Source organism: Erpetoichthys calabaricus, chromosome 3 (genome assembly GCF_900747795.2).
Source record: "Erpetoichthys calabaricus chromosome 3, fErpCal1.3, whole genome shotgun sequence".
NCBI lineage: Eukaryota > Metazoa > Chordata > Cladistia > Polypteriformes > Polypteridae > Erpetoichthys > Erpetoichthys calabaricus.
Genome location: NC_041396.2, coordinates 119939540 through 119962711, shown reverse-complemented (window position 1 = coordinate 119962711; position 23172 = coordinate 119939540). Strand labels below are relative to the sequence as shown.

Here is a 23172-nt window from a genome sequence, read left to right as displayed (position 1 = left end):
GTGGCTTGACACAAGGAATGCGACAGCTGAAACCCATGTCTTGCATACGTCTGTGCATGGTGGTTCTTGAAGCACTGACACCAGCTGCAGTCCACTCTTTGTGAATCTCCCCCATATTTTTGAATGGGTTTTGTTTCACAATCCTCTCCAGGGTGTGGTTATCCCTATTGCTTGTACACTTTTTTCTACCACATCTTGTCCTTCCCTTCGCCTCTCTATTAATGTGCTTGGACACAGAGCTCTGTGAACAGCCAGCCTCTTTAGCAATGACCTTTTGTGTCTTGCCCTCCTTGTGCCCTTAAGGTGTCAATGGTCATCTTTTGGACAACTGTCAAGTCAGCAGTTTTCCCCATGATTGTGTAGCCTACAGAACTAGACTGAGAGACCATTTAAAGGCTTTTGCAGGTGTTTTGAGTAAATTGGCTGATTAGAGTGTGGCACCAGGTGTCTTCAATATTGAACCTTTTCACAATATTCTAATTTTCCGAGATACTGAATTTGAGACTTTCATTAGTTGTCAGTTATAATCATCAACAATAAAAGAAATAAATATTTGAAATACATCAGTCTGTGTGTAATGAATGAATCTAATATACAAGTTTCACGTTTTGAATGGAATTACTGAAATAAATCAACTTTGTCATGAAATTCTAATTTTATGACCAGCACCTCTAAGTCTCTACTAGTTTGCAGTGCTGACTGTCCTAATATAATGACAAAATTCTACAAAATAGAATAATGATTATCCCTATCCATTATTCCATTTTGCAGTATCTGTAAATTATCTGTAATTTATGCAAAGAATGCAACATAACCACTCAATGCATGTTGTCAATTTTAGGCTAGATAGATACATTATTAATCCCAAGGGGAAATTCACATACTCCAGCAGCAGCAGCATACTGATAAAAAACAATAAATTAAAGAGTGATAAAAATGCAGGTATAACAGACAATAACTTTGCATAATGTTAACGTTTACCCCCCTGGGTGGAAATGAAGAGTCGTATAGTGTGGGGGGAGGAACGATCTCCTCAGTCTGTCAGTGGAGCAGGGCAGTATCAGCAGTCTCTCGCTGAAGCTGCTCCTCTATCTGGAGATGATACCGTTTAGTGGATGCAGTGGATTCTCCATGATTGACAGGAGCCTGCTGGGTGCCCGTCGCTCTGACACAGATGTCAAACTGTCCAGCTCCATCCCTACAATAGAGCTTGCCTTCCTCACCAGTTTGTGAAGAAGAGGGCACTCGCCACAACCGTCTGATAGAACATCTGCAGCATCTTATTGCAGATGTTGAAGGACGCCAGCCTTCTAAGGAAGTATAGTCGGCTCTGTCCTCTCTTGCACAAAGCATTAGTATTGGCAGTCCAGTCCAATTTATCATCCAGCTGCACTCCCAGGTATTTATAGGTCTGCACCCTCTGCACATAGTCACCTCTGATAATCACGGGATCCAGGAGGGGCCTGGGTCTCCTAAAATCCACCACCAGTTCCTTGGTTTTGCTGCTGTTCAGGTGTAAGTGGTTTGAGTCGCACCATTTAACAAAGTCCTTGATTAGGTTCCTATACTCCTCCTCCTGCCCACTCCTGATGCAGCCCATGATAGCAGTGTTATCAGCGAACTTTTGTACGTGGCAGGACTCCGAGTTGTATTGGAAGTCTGTTGTATATAGGCTGAACAGGACCAGAGAAAGTACAGTCCCCTGTGGCGCTCCTGTGTTGCTGACCACAATGTCAGACCTGCAGTTTCTGAGATGAACATACTGAGGTCTGTCTGTAAGAAAGTTCACAATCCATGCCACCAGGTATAAATCTACTCCCATCTCTGTCAGCTTGTCCCTAAGGAGCAGAGGTTGGATGGTGTTGAAGGCGCTAGAGAAGTCCAGAAACATGAATCTTACTGCACCACTGCCTCTGTCCAAGTGAGAGATGGATCGGTGTAGCATATAAATGATGGCATCCTCCGCTCCCACCTTCTCCTGGTATGCGAACAGCAGAGGGTCGAGGGCGTGGCAGACCTGTGGCCTCAGGTGGTGAAGCAGCTGCCGCTCCATGGTTTTCATCACATGTGATGTCAGAGCGACAGGCCGGAAGTCATTCAGCTCACTAGGACGTGATACCTTTGGGACTGGGGTGATGCAAGATGTTTTCCAAAGCCTCAGGACTCTCGCCTGTTCCAGGGTTACGTTGAAGATGTGCTGTAGAGGACTCCCCAGCTCCAGCGCACAGGCCTTCAGCAGTCAGGGCAATACTCCATCTAGACCTGCTGCTTTGCTAGCGCGGTCTCCTCAGCTCTCTGCTTACCTGGGCTGCTGCAATTGTGTGTGGGGGGGGGAACTCTCTCCTATGCTGGTATCAGCAGAAGGATGGGTGGAGGGTGCAGTACTCCAAGGTGAGAGTGGGTTAGGGTGGTCAAACCTGTTAAAGAAGTTCATCTGGTTTGCTCTCTCTCAACGGTGGCACCCCGCTTCAAGCTGCAGCTAGTGATGATCTTCATGCTGTTGTTCTGCAACTTCTGCTCCAGCTTTCTCCTGTACTTCGCCACCCTGAGCTGGACTTGGAGTTCCTTCTGCACGTACTTGAGCTCATGCTGATCACCGGCTTTAAAAGCCTTTTTCTTCTGGTTCAAAAGGCCCTTGATGTTACTTGTAATCCATGGCTTGTTGTTAGCATAGCAGCGTACTGTTATTACTGGAACTACAATGTCCATACAGAAGTTGATGTAGTCAGTAGTGCAGTCAACAACCTCCTCAATGTTCTCACTATATGATCCCTGCAGGATATCCCAGTCAGTAGTTCCAAAACAGTCTCTCAGAGCCTGCTCTGCCTCAGGGGACCACTTCCTGAATGAGCGTCTGGTTGTAGGTAGTTCCCTCATTCTTGGTTTGTAGTGAGGCTGAAGCAGAACCAGGTTATGATCTGATTTCCCAAGCACAGGCAGCGGGGATATAAAGAACTTTTTGAGTGCCAGAAGCATAGGTGTACAGCATTGTGTTCAAACCTTTATTCTAGGGTGGTACACTTTTCGTAACCCAAAAAATCCCAAGTCACACCACAATTCTACCAGCTACAAAAAAATGTAATGTCATACACGTGTTAAACTGTCTGAAGGTTCTTGCCTATCGGAGCTGCTGTCAAATTAATCAGTTTGGAGATTGGCGCTCACAGACACAGCACCGTCCCTTGGCTCTTTGAGAGTCATTGGTGAACAGACACCCAGGCAGATGGACCTCGGGCACATCTCCTGGCTGCTATAGTGTATTCTTAAGTGCTGTGTCTACAAAACAGCAAATGCGGAGCTGCTTTTAAGTTGGATCCTCAGGTAGTTCCATCCTTCTGTGACAGGTCTTTGACAACCTGAGGAGTGTGTTTTTCTCAGGTCATTACCCAGGGGGCACTAAACTGTTACTTCCAGAGTGCTCCAGTTGAAAAATACTTGGGTAGAGCACAATTATCAAGTCGTTGATAATGAACAACTGAGGATGGTATTTGCTTAGTTTTAACACAATTTTAATGTATGCCCATTTGAGAGATGCATATACTTTCAATTAAATCAGTCTTTAACAGTGCATTCAAAATCTATGGTCATTTCGATCACTTAGTTTTACTTTGATATGTATGTATTTCATATACTATGCCAATTTGAGAATTAACACATTATTTTTTATGTAACTTTAGTAGGTGCTTATAATACATTGTCCTCATTTTTTTTACTGCTTTCTTTTCAACTTGCCTTTTAAGAAAGCATTCAAATTCAGGTTGTACTTAAGTAGTACTTTCTTAAATGTTCAGGTTTAAGGTCATTGTTTAAGTTTAAGCTATGCCATTACATTTTCTAAATTCCTTTGTGTTGATTCTACATTATTTTTGTGATTCAGTGTGTTATCTCATGATTTAAGTACTTATTTTATGATTACGTTTAATGTCAGATGCGATTAATCGTGATTAATTACATATAATGATGCATTTTTTTTTATTTATTTAATAAATAAATTTTCATTTAAAAGGATGTTTACTTGAAATTCATTGTTTTACAACTGCAGAACTATTTTTGATCTTTTCTACAGCTAATAATTGCAGTTAGAATAAACACAAGATCAAAGAATAACAATTCAAAACAGAAAACGCAAGTTTAGAAAATAGATGTTTATACAATAAATCTATAACACTTTTCAATAAAAAATCATCTTCCTCAGATATAAATTTATTTGAAAGATAACATTCTGCACTGTGTTTCAGAATACAAAAAACCCATGTGATTAAGGGAAGAATCCAAGTCCCTAAAAGGTATGAGGAAACAATCATCCACAGTTCCAATCCTATCACAAAATATGAATGTGTTCCAAACAAACCTACTAAAGCATTGTATGCCTAATGGCCTTCACCTGCACTCAAGTCTAACAAGCCTAAACAACACTTCTAATTAATCCAATTATAAGCAAGGACATATTCCCCACTCCCCCAGGTACAACTTACCATGCTTTCTACAAATGCTAGACACCTCTATGCCACTGCATGTAATGTTCAGTGTAAGATACAGCATATTGGATAATGTGTTGCTTTTACAAATCTTACTAGAGATAACTTTTTTCATAATGCCATGGGGTGCAGAAAAATAGACATAATTTGGCAAGGCATGGCTACGTAAACACAATAATAACCTGCATAATCCATTTGTTTGTCAATTTTTTATCAGTCGAGGTTGAAATATGAAAATGCCATGACCCACTACATTTTGACACTCAGAAATTAGGAACAACTGGCAAATACAGTACATACCCAAAGACAAAAAATGTGTTTTAGTTTCAGAACAGTGACCTGAGATTTCAGAATTTTGCCTCTTTTTTAAATAAAGCATTGGTGCTTAATAATTTTATGTGGCCAATGTTCACACACATCACAAAACACAATTATTATATTATTTTGTTACTCTATCCAAGTTATAAATTTGAAAAAATAACCTGTATAAAAAGTCAGGCATCTTGGCCAAATTAGAAAAGATTATCTTTTGGTCTGAATTCAAATAGCCAGATTATATGCATAATATACAGTACTGTGCAAAAGTTTTAGGCAGGAGTGAAAAAATGCTATAAACAAAGAATGCTTTCAGAAATATAAATAATGACTGTTTATTGTTATCAATTTACAAAATGCAAAGTGAGCGAACAAAAGAAAAATCTAAATCAAATCAAATATTTGGTGTTACTACCTTTTGCCTTCAAACCAGCATCAATTCTTATAGGCACACTTGCACAAAGTCATGGATTTTGTAGGATTATAGTCAGGTGTATGATCAACCAATTATACCAAACAGGTGCTAATGATCATCAATGTCACACGTAGGTTGAAACACAGTCATTAACTGAAACAGAAACAGCTGTGTAGGAGGCTTAAAACTGGGTGAGGAACAGCCAAACTCTGCTACCAAGGTGAGGTTGTGGAAGACAGTTTCATGTCATGGCAAGATTGAGCACGGCAACAAGACACAAGGTAGTTATACTGCATCAGCAAGGTCTCTCCCAGACAAAGATTTCAAAGCAGACTGGGGTTTCAAGATGTGCTGTTTAAGCTCTTTTGAAGAAGCACAAAGAAACGGGCAAAGTTGAGGATCGTAAACGCAGTGGTCGGCCAAGGAAACTTAGTGCAGCAGATGAAGGACACATCAAGCTTATTAACCTTCGAAATCAGAAGATGTCCAGCAGTGCCATCAGCTCAGAACTGGCAGAAACCAGTGGGACCCAGGTACACCCACCTACTGTCCGGAGAAGTCTGGCCAGAAGTGGTCTTCATGGAAGAGTTGCAGCCAAAAAGCCATACCTCCGATGTGGAAACAAGGCCAAGTGACTCAAGTATGCACGAAAACATAGGAACTGGGGTGCAGAAAAATGGCAGCTGGTGCTCTGGACTGAGGAGTCAAAATTTAAAATATTTGGCTGTAGCAGAAGGCAGTTTGTTTGTTGAAGGGCTGGAGAGCGGTACAATAATGAGTGTCTGCAGGCAACAGTGAAGCATGGTGGAGGTTCCTTGAATGTTTGGGGCTGCATTTCTGCAAATGGAGTTGGAGATTTGGTCAGAATGAATGGTGTTCTCAATGCTGAGAAATACGGGCAGATACTTATCCATCATGCAATACCATCAGAGAGGTGTATGATTGGCCCCAAATTTATTCTGCAGCAGGACAATGACCCGAAACATACAACCAAAGTCATTAAGAACTATCTTCAGCGTAAAGAAGAACAAGAAGTCCTGGAAGTGATGGTATGGGCCCCCACAGAGCCCTGATCTCAACATCATCGAGTGTGTCTGGGATTACATGAAGAGACAGAAGGATGTGAGGAAGCCTACATCCACAGAAGATCTGTGGTTAGTTCTCCAAGATGTTTGGAACAACCTTCCAGCCAAGTTCCTTCAAAAACTGTGTGCAAGTGTACCTAGAAGAATTGATGCTGTTTTGAAGGCAAAGGGTGGTCACACCAAATATTGATTTGATTTAGATTTCTCTTTTGTTCATTCACTGCATTTTGTTGATTGATGAAAATAAATGAGTAACACTTCCAATTTTGAAAGCATTCTCTGTTTACAGTATTTTTTCACACCTGCCTAAAACTTTTGCATAGTACTGTACTTCTCAAAAAAATTAAAGGAACTTTTTAAATCAGAGTATCGCATCAAGTCAATGAAACTTCTGGAATATTGATCTGGTCAGATTAGCAGCAGAGGGTGTTGTTAATCAGGTTCAACTGCTTTGGTGTTAATGAAATTAATAACAGGTACACTAGAGGGGCAACAATGAGACGACTCCTAAAACAGGCATGGTTCAAAAGTTGGAGGCCACTGTCATTTTTCCCTCCTCATCCTCTCTGACTGTTTTTTCACTAGTTTTCCATTTGGCTACAGTCAGCGTCACTACTGGTAGTATGAGGTGATACCTGGACCCTACAAAGGTTGCACAGGTAGTCCAACTTCTGCAGGATGGCACATCAATATGTGCCATTGCCAGAAGATTTGCTGTGTCTCCCAGCACAGTCTCAAGGGCATGGAGAGGATTCCAGGAGACAGGCAGTTACTCTAGGAGAGCTGGACAGAGCTGTAGAAGGTCCTTAAACCTACCAGCAGAACTGGTATCTGCTCCTTTGGGCAAGAATGAACAGGATGAGCACTGCCACAGCCCTATAAAATTACCTCCAGCAGGCCACTGGTGTGAACGTCTGATCAAATAATCAGAAAAAGACTTCATGAGGGTGGCCTGTGGGCCTGACGTCCTCTAATGGGCCCTGTGCTCACTGCCCGGCACTGTGGAGCTTGACTGGCTTTTGCCATAGAATACCAGAATTGGCAGGTCCACCACTGGCACCCTGTGCTTTCCCCAGATGAGAGCAGGTTCACCTGAGCACATGTGACAGACGTGAAAGGGTCTGGAAAAGCCATGGAGAACATTATGCTGTCTGTAACATTGTTCAGCATGACTGGTTTGGTGGTGGGTCAGTGATGGTCTCAGGAGGTATATCCATGGAGGGACACACAGATCTCTACAGGCTAGACAACAGCACCTTGACTGCCATTAGGTATCGGGATGAAATCCTTTGATCCATTGTCAGACTATGCTGGTGCAGTGCGTCCCGAGTTCCTCCTGGTGCACGACAATGCCTGGCCTCATTTGGGGAGAGTATGCAGGCAGTTACCAGAAGATGAAGGAATTGATACCATTGACTGGCCCTCACGCTTGCCTGACCTAAATCTATTAAAACACCTCTAGGACATTATGTTTATTATACACCTCAGACTGTCCAGTAGCTCAGTGATGCCCTGGTCCAGATCCCCCCCCCCCCCCAACCTTTTCAGACACCATCCGTCGTCTCATTAGGAGCATGCTCCAACATTGCCAGGCATGCATACAAGCATGTGGGGGCCAAACAAGCTACGGAGTACAAATTTGAGTTGCTGCAATGAAATTTTGGCAAAATGGACTAGCCTGCCGTATCATTTTTTCACTTAAATTTTCAGGGCATCTTTGAACTCAGCCCTCTCTGTAGTTTCATAATTTTCATTTCCATCAAATGATGTGGCATCCTTTCATATCATTATAGATATCCAGCATGATTTTTTGCCCCCATTGAGATCTGATGTATTTTCAAAGTGTTCCTTTAAATTTTTTGAGCAGTTTATATAAATTAACAACATTCTAACAGTGAAACACATATAGTTTCATCTTCCATGAAAAGACATACACTGTGCCCCAATATGCAAGGGGTCATGAGGAAGCTACAGTATATAAAATTCCAGAAACCTATTGAATGCTTGTAATATAAATATGTAATAAACTTACATTTTCTTCTAGCAAATCTCTTTCAGAACAGCCAGCATGTGACTTCAAATATTTGGAATGAAAGTGGATTCCATCAAATATTTCCCAAGGCATAAGGTAGGCCATCTTAAACGGAAATCCGCAAGTAGTGTTGGCTGCAATCAAAACAGTCAGACCTCTAATGAACAATGAAGCAAGCTGCACAGCTCTTGTATCCACATAGTGAACCTGAACAACAGATAAAAATAGATTTTTACTGCAATGACTCGTATAAAGTATTTAAAAACTGATGCACTATTTGTTGGAACTCAATTTTAATATTCTAAAAATCTGACAGTATAAACCCTACCAAACATGTATACAATTAGATTTTCTAAACAGCTTTCAGAAAGCAACTCATAAATACAAGTAGCCTGTGAATTAAAACACAGTTACACAATAATATCCTTGTGCTTATGTTCAAAATATGAGCTACATTTCAAAAAGCAGGATGTCACATCATACTAAATTAACTGCAGGCAGACCTTACATTTTTCATTTTAATAAGAGAAACAACAATAATTGCCATGTCTGAATAACTATATTCAGCATGTAGACAAAATCAAACAGCACTAAAGTAGACTAATAAACACACCCCGAAACATTCATATAAATGAAAAAGTATTCGATTTTTTTTTAAAAGATTATAAATAAGATTGTAAAGCTATTTTATAATTCACCTAAAAGGAAATAAGAGTAATGACAACCGCTTTCTTTTTGATCCTTACCCATAAAAATATCAAGTAATTTATAGCAGTTCAACTTGACAAATGAACAGCACCAGAAATTTACATGTATTCTAGACTATGTGGGGAGGAAGTAACAGAGTGCCACCCAAAAATATTTTAGTGAAGATTCTCCCATAAACAGGATATACCAGGTGCTTGGCAGTTTAAATGACACAGGTTTAATATGCAAGTCTGAATTAGCCACCTAATAAAAACTGCTTAATAAGCTGTTTATCATTAAATACGTTAAAACATGTACTTTCTATGTATTTAAGCGCATATATTCCTATATGAGGAAGAGCTGGTTTGCTTTCTTTGTGAAAGTGACCATAAGACGCTTTGAATGACACAGATGCTTCTGTAAACTCAACTGCATCATACTGTATAATGACTGTACATAATGCAGCAAAATTAGCAAAGGGGGAGGAGCTACACTCTCTGCACACCTCTCTGATGGTCATCAGGGGCCTCATGCATAACGCCATCCGTAGAATTCACACTAAAACATGGCATACGAAGCGGAAATGTTCGTACGCACAAAAAAAATCCAGATGCATAAATCTGCGCGTTCGCCAACTTCCATGTTCTTCCGCTCCACAAATCCCAGTCAGCGTGAAAAGTAACGCACGTGCATGCGCCTGCTGTCACTCCCCAAACTTCTCCCAGAATTACATTTCTTTGAATATGCAAATCAATATAAATAGCCCTTAAACTCAGCGTTCTGTGAAAAGGCAATGGCAAAAACACAGGGGAACACAGAAAAATTTCAGCGAATACCAAGTGGAGGCAAGGAAAACATACTATTTTTTGGTTTAAACAGTGGTATAAACAACAAAAGGAAGTTGATCGAGTGACAGAGTGTCGGAGAAACTCGAAAGCTCAAGTTCACAAAGTCGCACAGTGCCCAAAATAAAAAAGTTGTCAGATATCAAAGTCGCCGTGAAAAAGCGAGTCGTAGCCCACCATCTGAGTGACATATGAAAGCTTATTATGGTACAGAGAAAAGAAAAAAAATAAACAAATAATAGGGACACAGTCGGGGAAAAAAGCTTGAAATGTTAACTTTAATCTCGAAATTTCCACTTTGATCACGTAGTTTATTTTGTCATTAAATTAGAACATCATAAACTTCATCTTAAAATCGTTTAATTTACTAGTTTCTCAAATCCCATCGTAACTAAAGTAGCACATTAAATGCTTTGTTTTGTATGTGTTCTTCTATGTACTCTATGTGAGTGAATCACTACATGCTTCTTAAACGGACTTTCTCTTCCACCAACAGGACACAGAATCCATTACATTTATGATATTACAGCTCTCTGAATAATTGAAATACTGAGATGTATACTTGATAGCATTTTCATGATAATAGGTATTAAAGCATGTATAAAACATGGGAACACGGTGGCGCAGTGATAGTGATGAGCTGGCGCCGGTCCAGACTGTTCATGCCTCACGCAAGTTGCTTGCTGCGCCGTGCGCGACCTTTAATGAAATTATTTATTGCAGCACTACTGTCTCTTTCAAATATACTAACCCCCAATTCCTGTCCTTACTTTCTCCAAATACCCAATCGCCACACAATCAGCTCTGTAATAGACGTTAAGCCATCTGTAAGCTGAGAACACCGATTCTTCAAAACTTTTAAGGAACATTGAAATATCTTCATAGTACATGTTTAATTATTCTATCCATCTATCCTTCCAGAGTCGCGCCAGCCCCACCAAGAATACAGCACGAGGCATGAACAATCCGTGAACGGAGCACCAGCTCCTTTGCTAGCACTGCGACACCGTGTCCTCACATGTTTAATTATTAACAATATAGATTATTTAAATGAAGTTAAAGTTTTATCTGTATAATAAACATATTGCTGCATTTCATCTTAAAAATGATATTGTCATATGTAAATATGCTCTTTACAGTATAAAGTGGCTCAGGTGGTGCAATATTATAACTATCGCAAGTTTACAGTGTGGTAATTGTACTAAGTAGTACAAACTGTTCTACAAGGAGCACTTGATGGACTAATTGATTGCGTTTATAGTTCTTGGGATGAAACTGTTTTTGATACGCAATGTCCCTACAGGAAAGGCTCTGAAGTGTTTGTTGAAAAACAGCATTTCAAATAGGCAGCATGGCTGATGCAGTGTGTGCTAGATGCTGTATACCAATAATTCTTGTTCCGATCAGCTGCTGATAATTCCACACTCAGATACAGTGATATAAATACTCAGAGTGGTGCAGTGAGTGTAATATAGAAAAAGATGATCCAATGTGGCAACCCCTAACGGGAGCAGCTGAAAGAAGAAGGTGGTGCGGTGAGAGTAACAACTCTAAAGCAGCTATGGTATTTGGAATAGTTTGGCTATTCTGTGGACCATTATATTGTAACAGGTTAATTTCAATTAGATGCCTTAAACTAAAACAATATGCGGTTAATTTCAGTGTATATGATAAAGCCGCGTCAGGGATGTGGATCTAAAAAAGAAAGGGAAACCACACTGGAACACAAGCACTGCTTTGACGCTGGATGCCGCCAGTTTGCAAAACAGGGCGGAGAACTTGTGTACACCAGGCTTTGAGCTAGCTTGAAAATGTGCGTGGCTTTACGCCAAGTTTAGGTTTTATACGTCGCAATTTGAGTGTGGAAACAGGAGTATGCAACATTTTTGTGCATACGCACTGTTTATACATGAGGCCCCAGATCTTTTCTAACAGGAGATGTGGGAGTTGACAGGAGGCTGATGGGGGAGTATTTTATTATAGAGCCATACCTGACATGATATGCTGTACAGATATATTTTAGTTGAACTACTGCACTTTCAGTTACTCGATAACAATCTGATTTTACAGACAATGTTGCTCCTTTGACAAACAAAGTAAAACAGTAAAACTGTACATTTCAAAAGTGTTTGCAAGAAAATTCTGTTGTCAACCACTTTAGGCAGTCTAAGGGTAAGTATTTACTGGCATTTCTGTTGACATAACACATGTATGTCTTATTTGCTTGTTCACAGTCCATGGGGCTAAAATCATTGAAAAACAATTGGAATATTAGATTGGGATGCCATTGCCTTTTAATTCATTTTTTATAATATATTTTCACTAGCCAGCAATGGTTTGCTACACAATTCACACTTAGAAAGATGAATTCTATACAGGAACAGATCAATAAGAAATTAATGTCTCTGTTGCTTTTTGACTATGCATTTTATAATTTTCTGTAAATATTTATTTAAATTATACTGAAGTTTAATTATTTTCTTCAATAGTTTAGGAGACCCATACATTACGTTCTTATCACTGCTTTTAAGAACATTGTAAACATAATGGATAAACATATAGAAAGATGAACAGTGGTTTAAGCTATGAAAGACAATATAATCTATGAATAACTGGAGCTAAAAAAAAAAAAAAAAAAGGAAAGAAAAATGTTACAGAAGCTTTGGTTATTTTAATATTACAGTGTGCTTATGTAGTTTAAAGAATTACTCTTCATTTTTATTTAGCACATTTCATATCATATGTATCTCATATCAAGTACAATGATACACACAACATTGCAAATAGTGATGATAAAAAGGTAACAAAAATACAAACTAAAACTAATAAAAATTGAGACACTTTGGCCACTTACTGTAGAAATATACTTCCTCAATATGAATTCATAATGGCAGATGGTTGATAAAAAAAACACTAGCATTTGAATTATTCTAATAATGTTGAAGTGAAAAAATGCTTCATCAATTTAACTTAAAATTCCTATGATCACCCAATGCAAAACATACACTGAAAAGTAAACAGGTAAAAACAAACAAACAAAAAAATCAAGTCTGCTTCCTTGTTCTTTATTTTCATTCACTGACTTATGAAGGACTAATAAAAATAATCTATAAGCCAACTAATTGATGTGTTATTATACAGCATGATTACTCTTTAAAAACAACAAAATATTTCTCTAAACTGCTGTAGACTTCATTCATATACAGTCAAAAAGCTGTACTTTTTCACTTTATAGAAAAGACTGGTTAAAGAAAAACATGTGGCACAAAACTGGCTTTACATTAGATCTCAATATAACAAAATGAGCATAAAAATGTTCAATGCTTAGTGATCTGATTATGCAGTAGTTATGAAAATGACAGGATATCAAACATTCCTGGAACCAGTTTGAGATGATGCATGTGACATGGTGCACTATACTGCTATAAAGGTGCAATTACGAAAGGGTACAGTGTGACCATAAAAAGATGCACAAAATCAGGAATGATACTTCGGCACACTGTGGCAATTAAAAAATGCTCATTTTTTTTTTAAAAATGCAGAAATTGAGATTAATCAAACCATGGGACATTCTCCTAATTTTCTATCAACAAAAACAAAGATTATGCGCCTTTATCTACCGGTTTTAAAGCTGACACGGAGTGGAACCTAGTGGGTCTACTTTAGCTAACTTATCTCAAGTTCAGAGGCTTTGAGTCCCCCCAGATACATTACATAGACTACTGCTTGTAAAAAGCTGTTAATGTATTTGAGTATGTGTGGCCTTTGTCAGCTTGAACCAGTCTGTGTAATCTCCCATGAGAATATTTAACAAAGGCTCTGTATCTTATTGGAAAAGGTTACAGGAGTGATACAGGAGTAGCATGCTCTTGTTCTGCAGGCAAGTCAAGTTTTATTTTCAAGACCACACCATTTTACCATTTTTAAAACTGTTCTTACCTTGTTATTCATAAAAATCTATACTTCGCTGTCTTTCTAAGTCTTTTCTAATTAAGATTTAAAATACAGAGAGGACACCCTTAACCTGCTACCCGTTAAACATGCAAAATTAAAGCATGGCAGTATATTTTTAATTTTTTTTATACAGTTATTCTTAACATGTGGACATTTTACAAATAGCAGGAGCATTTTTCAGGATGCGAAAACCCAGCAATTTTACATGTGAACGTTTTTTGGTGCTGCATTTGTAAGATTCTATAAATGTGTTTCTAAATCCAAATCTTTATCAACTACAAAACACTTTCTAGGTAAGACATAAATGCAAAATATACTTTGCACATATGCATCACGAAAGACCAGAATTCTATGTGTATTGAAATGTTTGAGGAAAAAAAGTTTCTGCACGAGAATAAGACTACAGTAATCCCTCCTCCATCGCGGGGGTTGCGTTCCAGAGCCACCCGCGAAATAAGAAAATCCGCGAAGTAGAAACCATATGTTTATATGGTTATTTTTATATTGTCATGCTTGGGTCACAGATTTGCGCAGAAACACAGGAGGTTGTAGAGAGACAGGAACGTTATTCAAACACTGCAAACAAACATTTGTCTCTTTTTCAAAAGTTTAAACTGTGCTCCATGACAAGACAGAGATGACAGTTCTGTCTCACAATTAAAAGAATGCAAACATATCTTCCTCTTCAAAGGAAACAGAGAGGAAAGCAAACAAATCAATAGGGCTGTTTGGCTTTTAAGTATGCGAAGCACCGCCGGTACAAAGCTGTTGAAGGCGGCAGCTCACACCCCCTCCGTCAGGAGCAGGGAGAGACAGAGAAAAATAAAGTCAAAAATCAATACGTGCCCTTTGAGCTTTTAAGTATGCGAAGCACCGTGCAGCATGTCGCTTCACGAATCAGCTGCACACAGAAGGTAGCAACGTGAAGATAATCTTTCAGCATTTTTAGACAAGCATCCGTATCGTCTAGGTGTGCGAACAGCCCTCCTGCTCACATCCCCTACGTCAGGATCAGAGAAAGTCAGCACAAGAGAGAGAGAGAGAGAGAAAGTAAGTTGGGTAGCTTCTCAGCCATCTGCCAATAGCGTCCCTTGTATGAAATCAACTGGGCAAACCAACTGAGGAAGCATGTACCAGAAATTAAAAGACCCATTGTCCTCAGAAATCCGCGAACCAGCAAAAAATCCGCGATATATATTTAAATATGCTTACATATAAAATCCGCGATAGAGTGAAGCCGCGAAAGGCGAAGCGCGATATAGCGAGGGATCACTGTACATGAATTGCTAGTAATGACAATGGCATGATCATATGCAAATGAAAAGTCTAAGCACATGAACTTGTTTTATTTGTGAGTTGCTTCTTCACTCTGATTTGGGATGAAACCAGAATAATCTTTAGCTATTAAAATAAAAAGATTTAAAAAATGTAAAAATGGTATGTTAGAAAAAGACTTTGTAAAAGGCAAAAAGTTTCTATGCATTTCTACAAATGTCTATGCTTGATGGGGAGTTTCAGGAGCAATGGACTGCTTCTTAAAAATAGAACCACAATATGTCTCATTTAATAAAAACTATATTCTAATTTTCTGTTTAAATAAAATGTGTAAAATAAAAAACAGGAGATTCGCAGAATATGTGAGAAAACCGACAACCATCCCTTCCATTACCATCATTGCAGTGTTTCCTCCATATGACTAATAAACAGTGACATGGAGTTTCATGACAAATATCTCCTGTTTTAGGGCTGTGTTTAATCACCATGTATATATATAGTAAGTTAAACTTGAGGAGGCAATCACTTGAGTGTATCTGTCTATTTTGAAACTGTAGCATGGATATCATTTGTCATTGCATATAATGAAGGTTTCTATGCATGTTGATGCAGAAACTGGCACAGAGCTAAATCATAGCGCTTCATACAGAATATTCAAACAATATATTTACTGTGCTGTATTTACTTTGAAGAAATATTTATTCAAGCTATATTTCAAAAATACATTAAAAAATAAAAGGTAGTAATGGAAAATGAATCCCATGCCAAAATGTTTATCCTTACACAGCAGACTTCCAGCATTATATCAGCTATGACCACAATGGGGCGCCCCTGAGCCCCAAATCACAGACACAGCAATAACCAACACAATTCCAGATTTAAATAAAGATTTCTGACAAAAATCAACCTTTGCATAAGTACACCTGAACAAATACACTATTCACAATCTTTCCTCCTCCACAAAAGCATATCCCACTGCCTACTGACTCTTGACTCATTTAAGTCTCATTTAAGTGAGGTGGAGGGCTAACTTTTAAAGTCAACCTGGGTGCTATGAAGCACCTCTGCGGGTCTTTTCTACCTACGGCTATTAAGCAAATCAATGCTGTTTCCTGATGTACTATTTAAGTGCATTTAGAAATACCTACACAAAATTTATTTATCAATCGACTGATATATTGATTTGCTGGTTATATGATACAATACAATTTATTGTTGTATAACCCAAAATCACACAAGAAGTGCCACAATGGACTTTAACAGGCCCTGCCTCTTGACAGCCCCCCAGCCTTGACTCTATAAGAAGTCAAGGAAAAACTCCCAAAAAAAAAAAAAAAACCCTTATAGGGAAAAAAAATGGTAGAAACCTTGGGAAAGGCAGAATCAAAAAGAGACCCCTTTCTAGGTAGGTTGGGCGTGAAGTGAGTGTCAAAACAATACAATACACAGAACACATCCTCAATACAGTATAAAAATAAAAATTTTACAAGTTTTTTTTTTTACGATGATATGTCCTGTGAGTCTGAATACTTGGTTTTTAATGCTTCTGCTGCTGTATGCATCTGAATTTCAACATGAGATTAATCAAAATTTACTTACTCTAATTTATACATACCAAATAAAACTATACACAAAATTTGCCTGCTATTTAGCCTTTATCATTTTTTAAGATATTTTCTATTCAGAGAACAATTAGCCACATAGTAAACTACCCTCTCCATAAACCTGATTTTAAAACTGAGCCATTCACACATTTCACAGAAACCTTTTATGCAAATGTTTTAACTGAGGGAATTGATAGCTCACTTTAACCCTCTTGCAGAGTGAAAATGTTGCAATTTTGCTTACAGACCTTAAATTCCTGGGTAGTGTAATAGGCCTCTATCAGTTTTTATCACTACATTATGCCATCAAGCACATATTAAAGTGAATCAAACATGCATGAAAATTTAAGTGTAAGCAATGCCGCGTTTTAATAAATAATGCCATGAAGTTGGAGAAACAGTGGGCATTTCTAACAACAGATGCATTTGAGTAAAGCAAGATTAAATGTAAATTATCACAATAAGCCTTCATTCAGTCTTTTATAGAACACACAAAAAAAATTAAATACATAAAACACAAACCAAAACAATAGCTAGACAAATGTAGGTGAACAAATTGACATTTCAAAGCCTGTACTACCCCATATGCCAGTCAAACTCTCAGTCACTACAGATGCAAATATCTTTGTGCAGCTCTGTAGATTCCCTCTGTACAACACCACTACTCCAAACAACACTTAAATCTTAGGATGACAGCTGCATCTCATTCATGGCAAATTACCCTGTACATCACATTCAACTACCCAAGTTCTGTGAAAATGCTATACCTCTCATAGTCTCCTGCTCTGCTCTGGATACCAATAATCTCATGCTTCAAAAGAAAAAACTATATGTGCTTACTGAACTATAAGGAGATATGGTTCTATATCTACAAACAATTGCTACAGATATACTTTATATTGCACCTGTCAAGACATTTGCTAAGTTTCCAATATATTTCTAAAATTACTGCTTCTGAAGGAGCATCATCTCCTCCTCTGCCTCTGTACCCCAGTGGGGCTCTGTCTTATCTTGATTAGAACAGCGGTATCCCTTAAGTTTTGCAAAGGACTAGAGTTAAAGACAGATTCTTCTAATTCAGGATTTCCATACATTAATCTGTTGTAATAATTTTGTGCAATACTTTAATATAGGGACCTGCCTCAGCCAGTAAGTAACTATCTAGAGCTGGTTCTTTGTTTCTTGCTCTGGTAATCGCATACGTTTGAAAACCTTAATTGTATAGGATTTCTGATAATTTTGTTAATTATAAATTAAATTTTTAGTGTAAGTTCTATTAAATTTATACTTCTCAGTAGGCAGGTTCAGCAAGTTATACAGAGATAGAAATACAATCAGTAACAATAATATGCAAAAGAATATACAGCACTAATAATTGTACATGCATTTAAAAGCCATTAAATATCTGATACATTGTGGTATTAAGCCTATTACCAATTTACAATAAAAATTACAGTTAATTAAATGTACTGCATCTTTTTAGTGCTCTGTTTCTTACAGGAACTTTCCAGATTTTTGATTCTGCAGGTCATGTAAGCAGCCCAAGAGAACTTGGAAGATTTCTCAGAATCAACATGGTAGAAATAATTACTTGAAAAAACTATGTTATTGCCTAGTGCCACTTGTTAAACTTCTTTCAGTCAGTGTTACATGTTGCAATGTAAAAACCAAAGACTTTAACTTGACAAGAGTTTTGGAAAGTTTTGCCAAACATTAATTCTAAGTTAATAATTATTTTAAAGTCAAATGTGAACATCAATATCTTAAACATATGACTACTAAGCAGCTAGCTTTGCAGATTTTTTCATCTTTTGCTTTGAATTTGTTTGATGTTGTCTATGTTAAATATAATTGTGTTCAGAGTATTATTTTTATTTTTTTCTGCAATGGAAATCTTATTTATTCCAAACCCATAACAGTGTAGTGCTTTGGAAATGTTTTAATAATGTGATAATCTATTTGTTTACATTGTATGGTATTTAATGTAAAATAGTAAAATAAAAATAAAATCACCACTTTGTTTGAATCAACATACTTTTTAATTTTATTTAAGAGAACCAAATTCACTACCAGTAAACACAGCTTGGTTGTTCTGAATATAAATTCAAAAAATTTTATTCCATATCAAATAATACTTATTACTAACAAACAAAAACGGCAAAAAAGAATCCAACCCAACAAAGATTTTAAAAGTGCTTAGTATATGTGAGTTCTGAACAAGTCTTTGACAGAATACAATACCAGACATGAAATTAACTACTACATTTACTATCAGTTTTTTTTTTTGGGGGGGATGGGGGTTGGGGGTTTATCACAAACAGAGTTGCATTGAATGTCTCATCAATTAGGAGTTGAATATCTTAATAGTATCACTCATTTGCAAACATCACACTTTTTGCATACCCAATCAAATGCAATAAGTAACAATTACAGATGAAGACAAGCACAAACTTATCTATTGACTATGGTGACTTCTTATGAATTACAGTACTTAGGAAGTGTGCCACTGTCTCCCTTTCAGCCTCAGGCAAGATGTTCACTGAACATATGTAAATAAAACCACTATAGGAGTGAGTCTAGACACACCCCTAGTTGAATAGCTTTGCACAAACCTAAACACATTTGATGACTGGGTTACTCCCCGTCTCCTTTTTCTTCTAGTGATCAAATAATCATGCCATTAAATTCGATAGCTAAACTCCACTAATCAGGACACTGAATTATTTCAACTGGTGGTCAAAGACACTCTTAGCATTAACTATTATTAATACATCTTAAGTAAACTACTTCTAGATCAGTTATTCTGGAACAGCCTTAATGTAAATTAACATAACTCCTGTAGAAATGTTTCATTTAAATATATGAGTAAATATATATGTATTTATAACCCTTTGATTGTATGGATGTCAAGCATTTATGGCTCCAGGGACTAAGTTTGAATATCAGCACTTTGCAATTTTTGTGTAGTTTACATGTTCTTCCTGCATATGCACAAATATATTTCACACCTAAAAATGTCTTTATTTTGACTGGAAGTTGATTTTTGCTTTATGCTAACATAAATGAAACATAACTCAATGAGTATGCCTACTGAAGGAAGATCTGACCACTGATTGGTAAAATTGATCTGCAAATATAACCTTTCATTCAACAACTGCCAGTTAAAAATTAAGCTCTTGAGGATAGCTTAGAGGAGTCAGATCAATATATGCGCCGTTATCCATATAGCATGGATATTGTGGCACTTAGTCACTGCATTACTGCATACTACATTATCTTCTTTCTGGGGGAAAAAGACAATACATCTTCCTATGATAAGAGGATGTGGATTAAATAAGGACCTAAAAGACGGTTGAAGAAGGTCTTTGACCCGAGAGATATGGAGAAAATCACACAGGTGCAGACAGACCTGAAGAACCAATTTCAGAAGGTAGAGTACAAGCAACCAACAGAACAGGATGAAATTGGTGTAGGGAAGGGTAAAGACTACCAAAAAAAAAAAACACAACACAGCACACTCTGGTATTCAGGTTGGACTGTTCAACAAATTTGACAATCATCCATTATTCAAGGCCTTCTCTAATACCACTAGTTTTTGTATGCTAGACATGGATTATCCAGCTCACCCACTGCTTGCTTACTTTGTTGAAGACAGTGAACAGCAACACATCAGCACTCCACAGAGCTATCCTACCTATCTTTCTCCTCACACTACACCCCAGCACTTTTGTAAAGCACCAGTTTCCATCATCAATAAAAACACTAAGTTCTCAATATCATTACAGGGTAGTGGTTCATCTGAACAGTAGACAGGATTGTGTGTGAAATCAGACCTGCAATACAAATTCTGTGCTGTGGTGTTTCAGGGAGGAATACCAGCTCTGAGGAATTCCAGATGCCTGGAAAAACTGATCAGGGAGGCCAGCTACATTACAGGACTGAAACAAGATGCTTGAAGAAAATAGGATGAGACAAAATTTGAGTCCATTACGACGGATTCTTCCCAAACTTGTCCATGATCGTCAACCTGAAGACATTATTTACAGAATTTACACTTTAATATGCTTCCATGTCAACACATAAAGGCAACAGAATGCCTCCTTCTCACGGTGCTAGTCTTTACTCTTGGCAGTCCTAAAAGACTATATTTTTATATATATATCTATATATATATATAAAATCCCTATGTGCGTCCAGGTGTCCGTGTGTGGGTGTCTTCTGATGAAGTGCACATGCGCGGGGCACGGTGCGATGCGTGATATTACTGTCAGAGAAAGTTAGAGGCGTTTTACGGAAATACAAACCAGTATTACTGCAAGAGGAAATTAAAGATACACAATACAGTGATGCATATTACAGCCACATACAAGCCAGTATTACTGTCAGAGGAGATTAAAGGCATATTACCGACGCGCATGCCTGTATTACCGCCAGAGAAAATTAAAGGTATATTACGGACGTACAAGCCAGCGGACGTACAAGACGGTTTCCTTCAATAAGGGTGCGCACAGGCATCCTTCAATAAGGGCGCGGACAAAAAGGCGAGCCTCAAAAGGGTGACCTCAATTGGTCGCAGCGAATAAAGTCGCGCTTAAATAAAGATCTGCACCTTTGTTACTCTTCACATATTCCAGAGCCATTTGATCTAAATTATCTACGAACGCCTTTATTCGCCGCTCTCAATTGAGGTCGCCCTTTTGAAGCTCGCCTTTTTGTGCCCTTATTGAATAGAGCCGTACAAGACAGTATTACTGTCACAGAAAATTAAAGACACACAATACACGGCGGCAGCCCACGAAGAACGGTCAGTTCAGCAAGTAAACATCAACAAAAGAAAGGCTGAAAGAAAGAAAAATACGACCAACAAAAAGAGTGAGGTCAAACTCCCTTGCCATTTAATATAGACTGTTCCTACTAATGTTTATGCACTACTGTTCTAGCGCCCATTATTGTAATGGGCTAAATGACTAGTATATTATATATATATATTCTATAATGCAATAGAAGTCATATTTCGTTATACACACAAAATATATACTTTGAAAAATCGAGGAGTTTGCACATATGTAATAGTTTGCACAGGTTTTACTGTTTCCCATTATGGCTATATATTCCATTTGGCGGTTAGATCTCCCCCTTGAGGGACATTAATTAATTGCATGATGCATTCAGTCATACATTCAGATCAGTACTTGGTCATGAACTAGCATCTCGGTATGAGTAGGTTTCTGCCTTACACCTTAATAGCAGGTTTTGTTTCACCATGACCCCAAAGTTGGACTGAGGTGTATCAAAAAATAATAAAGGTGAATGGACACCATACTCTTTTTCAAAAACATTTTTAACCTGCCTAAAACTTTGCAGTTATAAAAAGAAACAAAAGTACAATCTATATTACATTTAAATTACATCTATTTAGCTATATATTAATATAGAACCAGCAATCTCTATAAATTTGGATGAAATTAGTCCTCTCGCAATCAAAAAAAAAAAAAAACATATATTATCTAAATATAATGAACTAGCCAACTCGCGGCGTACCATACGCCGCATAATCAGGCCACTTTTTTAATGATTTTTAAGCACAGGGAGAAAATTAACATTTGAAAACTCGGTAATGTAATAAATCACCAAGAAAAGTAACATTTCATGTGCCCACCCCCAACTCGTCACCTGAATCGTTTTCCTCTTTGCACAGTCCACATGCACCTGTGAGTCACGTAGACTTTTCATTGTTGTTTGCGGTTTTGGCTGCTTTTCTATATATAATCCACCAAGTCACCCGAGCATGGTAGTACCGAGGGGGGGGGGGGGTTTGTTTAGGGGGGTGTGTACAAAGGGCAGGGATATAATCAGTGCGAGCGTATGACCCGCTAGCCATGTTTTTGAAAGTTTGGCCCTGTGCCTTATTAATTGTCATCGAAAAGGCTAATCTAACAGGAAATTGTCTTCGTCTTAAAGTAAAAGGCAAATTATCCGCGACAAACTGTTTTACACGCTGCATACCAACCCACGGCGTAGTATATGGCGCATAATCACGCCGCTTTTTTAATGTTTTTTAAGCAGAGGGAAAAAAATGAACATTTGCAAAATCCGTAACGCTGCTTTCAGTAAGTACAATGCACACGCATTTAATTTGTCGGCCACTTTTTGCCAGCCATCTTTTCTGGTTTGGGCTGCTTTTACAGTGTTAACGCTTGTGCATATTAAATCTTGAAATCCTTCGAGTAACTAATTAACTAAACACCCACCCACCCAGCTTGTGTGAAAAAAATGTGCCCGTTCTTTCATCATTTTTTTGCAGCCTATCAAAGACTTGCTGATCATGTTTTCTAGACTCAATATACATTGGCTTTTCACTCAGTGCGAGGGCGCACATTCATCTCGGATTATTACATCCAGCTAGTCTAATCTGCTACACGGCTGCGTTTGAAAAACCGACTTATCCAGGATGAGTTTCACCGGCATTAATGATTAGGAAT

General features: G+C 38.0%; 1 protein-coding gene across 4 annotated transcripts in view; it reads right to left on the bottom strand.

The window, feature by feature from the left end:
- Positions 1-23172, bottom strand: part of fam120b (family with sequence similarity 120B) — a 318887-nt gene that overhangs the window by 164726 nt on the left and 130989 nt on the right. For all 4 annotated transcript variants that reach the window (XM_051924265.1, XM_051924264.1, XM_051924263.1 and 1 more), the window contains one exon: positions 8326-8532. In XM_051924265.1, the coding sequence (XP_051780225.1) occupies positions 8326-8532 (207 nt within the window). The remainder of the gene's footprint in view (positions 1-8325; positions 8533-23172) is intronic.